This window comes from Eschscholzia californica, unplaced genomic scaffold (genome assembly GCF_041429995.1).
Source record: "Eschscholzia californica isolate CP2 unplaced genomic scaffold, dmEscCali1.0.p SCAF_6, whole genome shotgun sequence".
Classification (NCBI taxonomy): Eukaryota; Viridiplantae; Streptophyta; class Magnoliopsida; order Ranunculales; family Papaveraceae; genus Eschscholzia; species Eschscholzia californica.
In genome coordinates this window covers 18014398-18022147 of record NW_028238483.1, presented here as the reverse complement: position 1 = coordinate 18022147, position 7750 = coordinate 18014398, and the positions used below count along the sequence as shown (strand labels likewise).

The 7750-nt window shown below is 34.8% G+C and overlaps 2 protein-coding genes across 2 annotated transcripts; one reads left to right on the top strand and one right to left on the bottom strand.

Annotated features, from left to right (window-relative positions):
* The first annotated feature begins 850 nt into the window (after positions 1–850).
* On the top strand, positions 851–1381 carry LOC147532129 (uncharacterized). Its single transcript, XM_086649907.1, has one exon. It carries the CDS (start codon positions 851–853, stop codon positions 1379–1381), a length of 531 nt encoding a protein of 176 aa, XP_086506033.1.
* A 2805-nt stretch (positions 1382–4186) lies between these two features.
* LOC147532128 (ethylene-responsive transcription factor TINY-like) lies at positions 4187–5376 on the bottom strand. The gene has a single exon (XM_086647987.1). The coding sequence runs from the start codon at positions 4991–4993 to the stop codon at positions 4277–4279; it is 717 nt and encodes a 238-aa protein (XP_086504113.1). The 5' UTR covers positions 4994–5376; the 3' UTR covers positions 4187–4276.
* Between the last annotated feature and the right edge of the window lie 2374 nt (positions 5377–7750).

The following is a 7750-nucleotide window of genomic DNA, read 5'->3' as shown; positions in this document are numbered from 1 at the left end:
TTTATTTCTAGCTTTCCAAAGAAACCAAGCTACATATATTCGAAGTTCTATCACCTCTTCCTCTTCACTGCTAGCTAACCAACGACACATTAGGTCTTGAAACCTTTCATCTCCTTCCACCCTCAAATTTAAAGGTGAACTCAGCCACGTTTCTCTCGCCACCCTACACGTTCTTAAAACATGATCGAGGCCCTCTTCTTCTTCCTTACACATAGAGCACTCTTTTGAAATTTGAGGATTGTATTTAAGCGCCCTTGACTTTGTGGGTAATGCATCATGTAACACTCTCCAAACAAACATTTTAACTCGTGGAGCTAGATTTATCTTTGTCCAGATCCTTCTCCAAGTAATGCCAAACGGCAACTCGGTGAAAGAAGAGGAGGAAGATGGTTTCTCCTTTGCAATAGAAGTATAAAGTAATTTGGAAGTGGTGCATCCCTTCATTTTCTATTCATTTACTTCCCTCCATTATTTCAAATTTAAAAAATTATCTAGCATAATAAACCTAAGGTAACAAAAAATAAATGTGAGGGAAAAAATAGGGAAGTATATTAACATCAACACGAGTTGCCCTAATTGCAATTCCACCGAATCTATTGATCATGCACTTTTACACTGTGCGTTAGCGAAAAATATCTGGTTCCACTACAACATTATCTCTGAGAACATTAATTCCATAACGGAATGGATCTTTTCTTGAGAAACTCATCCTGACAGGTGTCAAACAGAGGAGAACATACACTTTTCTACTATTCTCTGGATCATATGGAAAACCAGATGCGATCACTGTTTTCAACATGAGATCAACAAAATCCAAAAAATTATAAAGATGATAGACAATTTTCCGAAGATGAGTAAGAAACAGTCAAAACAGAAGCAAACACCAAAAGACTCATGGAAACCCCCTCCCAATGGCTATATCAAGATTAATGTGGATGCTTCATTCACCGACCTTGCATCCAGCGTTGGCATTAGTATGATTGCTCACGATGATAATGCAAAATTTATTCAAGCCCAGGTGAAAACTACTAGAGGCAGAAACAACGAAGAGTGTGAAGCCAAGGCCATCCTTTTGGGACTAGAATGGGCCAAATCTCAGAAGCAAAACTCAATCATCATAGAAAGTGATAACTTCAATCTCATCAAACATCTTTGCAACAATCGCCATACCATTCAAAGGCAATCTCTGATGCATATCAGGAAGATCCGAGAAAGCGAGAAGGAGTTTGACGAAGTTCAGTTCCACTACACTCAAAGAACAGCTAACTCAGTCGCAGACAAACTAGCGAAGTGGGCAAGAAAGCGTAATCGAAGCAAAGTATGGGACAATATCCCGTGTATTTTAATTGACAGATATTGTAATAACGCTTTAATGCATTAATGTATTTTCAGTTCGACAAAAAAAAATAAAAATAAATGTGAGGGACTAAATTAATGTCACACGTAAAGACACGTATCAATACAATCCGACACAAAAATTCGCAAGACCAAAACTATTACATCTGAAAATTCAGTAGTCAATGTCACTGAATACTGAAAATATGAATGCCAGTAAAAGTGTAAAACTATCAAATTTATAGGAGTGTATTTTGTTTGTACTCTGACATGGTGAAACTTGAAAGGGAAGGGTAGTTCAAACTTCAAATGGATATTTTGACCTAATTTAGGGCACATTCACCTCTTTCAGGTCAGCAAGTTCTTGTGATTCCAAATTTTAGTGTGATGTACTATTTTGGAAAGGAACCCACTTTCCAAAAAGAAAAAGTATGACAATAACATGTCCTTAGGACTATTTTGAGAGATTTTTCTATTCTTATAGTTTACAGCTATTTTATTCTACTTTTCATTGTGTTGGTAAAATAGTCATATTGGAGACAAAAAGTTCAGGGTGAAACTGACTAATAAATGTGTACCACTATTCAAAACCTAAAGTCTTTTAATATTTCACCATCTCCCAAAAGAACCAATCACCAATACACACATTTTGGTCATATTAGGGTTAGGGTTTTGAGAACGATCTTTTTTCACTTTCTATTTTAAATAGAATCAAATCAACACTTTCTACACCTCAATGATATAAAATTTAGACTTGTAACATAAAAAATGTCCAAATTAGTGTGGGTCTTGTAATCTTTTATGACACCTAAAGAAAGAGAAAGGAGCATTAATTTGGTGAATAATTCACATCAACAAGAAACTGTGGGGGACTATGAAACAAGATTAGTTTTTTTTTTTTTTGATGAAGGAACAAGATTAGTTGAATTGTCTTAAAAAGTGAAGCCCACTTGTTTAATGAATTAATACTTGATGTAATCGTGAGTCAAAAGAGAAACATATACAAAGTTCATGACATCCAAGAGTTTTATTACCCTCCAGTTTACCTACATCCTCTATTATCCACAAACTCTCTAAAAATTCAATGACATTGTGAATCAATTATTTGTGGATATAATTGTAGATCGTGAATTAAAAACCAACTACTAAATATTGAGTTAACTACTATAGATCACAGTGTCACATGTTTTTCAGGTTCTTATCTTTTGTGATTTTAATTTATGTTCATGTTTTTGCTTACTCTCCCCGGCTCTCTTCAAATTTTTGTTTCACCATCTTTTTTCATACTTCTCACACCATACTTATCATTCTCCTTCATGTTCTTTGTTATACTCTCACATCGCTCATGAGAGTGTCTACAACATGGGCTACAGGTGAATGCTCAAGTTAGAGAGGCCTTTTAGGTGAGCTCGTACAACCTCCCCAAGAACAAACCTCTGTACATGTGGATTTATGTCAGGAGTACCAAAAGTAGAGACAATATCGTTAACTGCTAAAGCTTGAGGCGGCTGAAATGGTAAAGAGGCGAAGACGACTCTGATGGAAACTCCGATGAGGAAATCTCTAACAAAGGTAAATCTGTCTGCCAACTAGCTAGATATCCAGTCGCCTTATTTACCTCTCTTTAAGCATGCTCGATAATAAATTATTCAAAAGACTCTTTGAGTTGAGAAATGGTTCTCTATATTCTCCAACAGTGCCATGGAAGGTGAGCATTAGTAAAGTTGAAGTACGAAACTTTCGTCTTTGAGTCTGATCTCACCTAAATTTTTCGGTCATTCATCGAGCATGTTAGTCTCAACTCTGTTTCAATGCCTTGTAGCTCATGCAGTGTGATCGTCGCGGGAGTTACACCCACACAATTGCACCTCTAACATTACCCTGATGGTCTCTGATCAAAGCTCCAAAACTTGCCTTATCCGTTCGTAAGGAGCCATCTACGTTAATCATCATAATCTCGGTATCGATAGTTCTCATTTGCATATAATGCTACTAAATTGAGTACATGAGGCAGATATGCCAACGCTGTAAAAGAACCTCCTATTTTCTATAGTGTCGTCCACAACCAAATTCAAACAAGTTTGTTTTGATTCTCACTTCATTTTTTTATGCTCCATGTAAGTACTTCAGCAATTTTAGTTTTACCTCTGAACATTCTAGCATTTTGTTCGCCCCATATGTGAATAAAACATCCTCCAAGTATGATCTTCTTGATAGAATTCATCTTGACGATCCTGACCAATTTTTTGTGTAACAGTCGATGTCATCCTCTTACGTGTGGAGAGTTGGTTTCTGAATTTCCATATACTCTAAAAGTCATCTTCACATTGCCAAAGAGTAAGGGCACCTGAAGAAGAGTTGGTTTCAACCATTAATAGCTATTTTTTTGTTGAAAGAACTTATTCATAGTTATATAGTCGATTTCTTCTTCGCTAACAGTACTAGATTTTGATAGTCCCATATCGGTTCGATAAATTTATTCATAATTATATAGTTGATTTCTCGTGTTCAAGCTTTAGGGCATTTAAATTGAATTTAGATACATAACCAATGTAACATTTGCCCAATTAAGTATAACTTTGAATGATTAAGCATTAAACTTCAAATAACACATATCTTCAATAATAAGCAAGTGAAATTTGGGAAAATAATATGAAAAATGGAGTGATGAAAATGAAGAAAACTAAAATCATTAATCAATGAGTATCTTTTAAATCAAGAAGAAGGGACAAAGTATAATTCCATAACTTTTCGTGTATGATTGCTAGAAAGTGAAATCTAACTACAATCCAAAGAGAGGTAGAAACAGACAACAAGATAGAGAGAGAGAGAGAGAGAGAGAGTTGTGAGATAGAGAGAGAAAGAGAGTCACTTGCAATTCCAAACAATTTGTACACATTTATCAGACCAAACAGAAATTCAAACACAAAAATTAAAAATTCTAAAAATCAGAAAATATAGTTTCTAAACAACTTGAAATTGAAATTTCTGGAATGGGTAATTGATTAAAAAAAGACCCATTATGATCATCATCACAAATCTGTAACAATGGTGGAGGAAAATCGACCCATCCATTTTCAACTGAGTCAATAAAGATGAAATCGTTCTGCAACCCATGTACTGAGTCATGATTTTCCCCAAGACTTGGTAACTTAATTATCTCACTCAGTTCTTCGTCAGTATTCGAAGACAACGAAACTGAAGAAGATGATGATGATGATGTTGATGATGAAGATGGATTTAGGGTTAGTTCTGAATCAAATTTCTCCATTGAAGCTGCTTTTGCTGCTGCAACTTGAATATCACGAGGAGATAGAGTTACAGGACGAGGTAGAAACTCACTGAGTTCAGGAAAATTTAGAATCGCTGAGTTACCTTTGATACTTAAAGCAGCTACATCATGAGCCCTAGCTGCCATTTCTGGTGTTGAAAATGTTCCAAGCCAGATTCTTGATTTCTTACGAGGCTCACGAATTTCAGATACCCATTTCCCCCAAGCTCTCATTCTAACTCCTCTAAAACTTGGGTGTTTGTTACAATCTCTTGATCTTTTCGATTTCAATTGTTGCTCAGATGAATTTGAAACTGAATTTAGCAAAGATGAAGAAACAGAGTTGGAACTGGTTTCTGGGTTTGAGAATTTGGGCGATTCTTTCATTATTAAATTTGGTTACCCAGATCTTAACTTTGGAAGAAAAACAAACCCAAATCAACAATTTCTCCCTCCTCTCAATTTTGCAACAAAATTATCACAAAATGGTCAACTTTGGTTACCCTGTTTTTAAGAACAGTATCAATTTGAAGTACTTGTTGTACTATAGTTGGACGTACAGGATGAAGAAACCAAGTGATTCATTGGTCACGGATTACAATTTACAAGAAAGAGAGTGTGTTTTTAGAGAGAGAGAGAGAGAGAGAAGAAGATTGGTTGGTTTTGTTGAGAGAGAAAGTGAGAAGAATGAGAGGGAAAAGGAGTGTGAGTGAGGGTTTTAGTAGAAAAATCTAAGAGAGAAAATAGTGTTGAAGAAGTCGCTTCACAATGACAATACTGGCTAACTAGAAGATAGTGAACACACAGAGAAAGAGGTAATGGGTATGGAGGTCCATTAGGTGTATAATAGGGAGATCTGGTTGTAAGGGAGAATTGAAGATCGTTTCCTTTAGGGCCCGTTTGTTACCTGGGAAATATGGATGAGCAAGTCGTTTTTTCGGAAAAGTTTCGCGGTAAAGTCAATTTCCCGCTGTTGGTTAGAACAAAAATGGTGAAAACCGATTTTGATGAAAAAAAAATTGATTTCTTTTACCACAAAAAACTTGAGAAAACCCATTTCCCACCCTCTCCTATAAACACGCTCTCTCTCCCTCCTCCCACAAGTTTCTCTAGCATCTCTTTAAACTTTTTCTCCTTCTAAAACCATGAACAAATTTTTCTTTCGATTCTCCCTCTCTCTTTAAAATCATAAACAAATTTTTCTCTTATTTCTATCTCTTTCTAAACTCCTAAACAAATTTTTCTCTCTCGGGCATCTCTCTCGACTCTCTCTGTTTAAAACCATATTCTAATTTCTAAAAGCATATATATTAAATTTCTTAATTTTATCATAGTTCCACAATCATGCTAAAGCAACCGACTCATTCAGTGTTTGATAATCCAAATAGGACCAGAGAACGAAGTTGATTAAAGAAATTGGTGAGTGAAAATGTTACTGAAAAACCTTTTTATCTTCTCTCTCGCTCTCTATCTAAAGATTACCTAGATCAAATCCTAACTCTTAAAAACAAACCTTAAATTGATCTATCCAAACACAAAATACACAAAATTGATGAATGTTGATAATGAATAAGAACATCCCTACCTAAATCGACAACAATTGATTTAGATTTACATTATCTTTTTTTTTGGGATATTTTGCGAAAGGGTCTCAGATAAGTACCGTGTTTTGTAAAAGGGGCATGACCGTTTATTATTTTGCAAAGGGATCGTGGACTAGGATTGACCAGTTAATTTTTAACGCCGTTAAATTTTAACATCGTTAAATATTAACACCGTTAGCTCTAATTACATTACTTAAAAAGTGTGGTTATATTTCAGTAAATTTTATACAATTTCGACACTAATTTGCAAAAGTAACCATTTATGAGAGTTGGTCAGTCTTAGGGATTTAAGAAGTCTAATGTACATTGGTAAAATTAAATAAAAAAAAAAGCAATCCAGAAACCCTAATACAAAGTAAAAACTTTAAGATTCAAAATAAAAACTCTAAGATACAGAGTAATTAACCCTAAAACACAAAGTACAAAACCATAATACACAAAGTAAAAACCTCTTACTTACTGATTTCGGCCAAGAAAGATGCCGACTTTTTTTTTAAGAAACAAAATCAAGAGTTAAGCGAGTTCTATCAATCGACAACACCTCTTCATTATCCAGTGAAAATCAAAGGTTGGAAAAATAAAAAAGGGAAGAAGATGAACAGAATAAGATTTTCGTTTAAAACAAATGTCAGATTAGGTAACTTTACTTAAATATAACCATAACTTTTTAAGTAATGTAATTAGAGTTAACGGTGTTAAAACTTAACGACGTTAAAAATTAACTGGTCAATCCTAGTTCACGACCCCTTTGCAAAATAATAAACGGCCATGCCCCTTTCACAAAACACGGTACTTGTCTACGACCCTTTCGCAAAATATCCCTTTTTTTTCAAATGAGGGAGGTTAAAACTAAACTAGAGAAGAATGGAGGGTTCCAATTGATTTTGAGATGGAAATTAGATTCAGACGTTTCTAAAGGCAGTTGGACTTATTACGCTTGGCACCCCTTAATTTGTAAAAATGGGCAACGACTGTAATAACGTCATATGCCTTTAGAAGTTCTCTTCACATTTTCTTATGCCCTACCAAACAAAAGAAATTGAATTTCTGTAAGAAAAACTAGGTTTTCTTTCCCATCTAAAAAAATGATTTTCACACCAAGTATCTTAGCAAATAATAGATGTTAAGCAAGTGTTAAGGCTTACGATAAATTATATCTAATTAAGGACCTTGTTTGAGGAAGCCTTTCCGGTAGACCCTCTACTGACCCCGGTTGGTTTCTCCGACCTATTAAAATCTCTTTCATCGTCATTTGTCTTCCCTCTCATCTTCATCTTCTTTCTTTCTCTCACTTCTCTTCTTATTTCTCTCACTTCTCCTTCTTTCATCTTTTACCATCTTTCTCACTTCCCATTGAAGAATGGAGATATTATTTCTTGCAGCCGAAGGTTTTCTAGCGAAGAAAAAGTTTTATTCGCTACTTCAATAGATTTTCTTTAAGATTTTAGTTTATTACCCTTAAAAATTATCACCCAATACCAATTGAAATATGGAAAAAATTCTGAAACTTGTTTTTTAAACCTCCTTATATACCCTCATA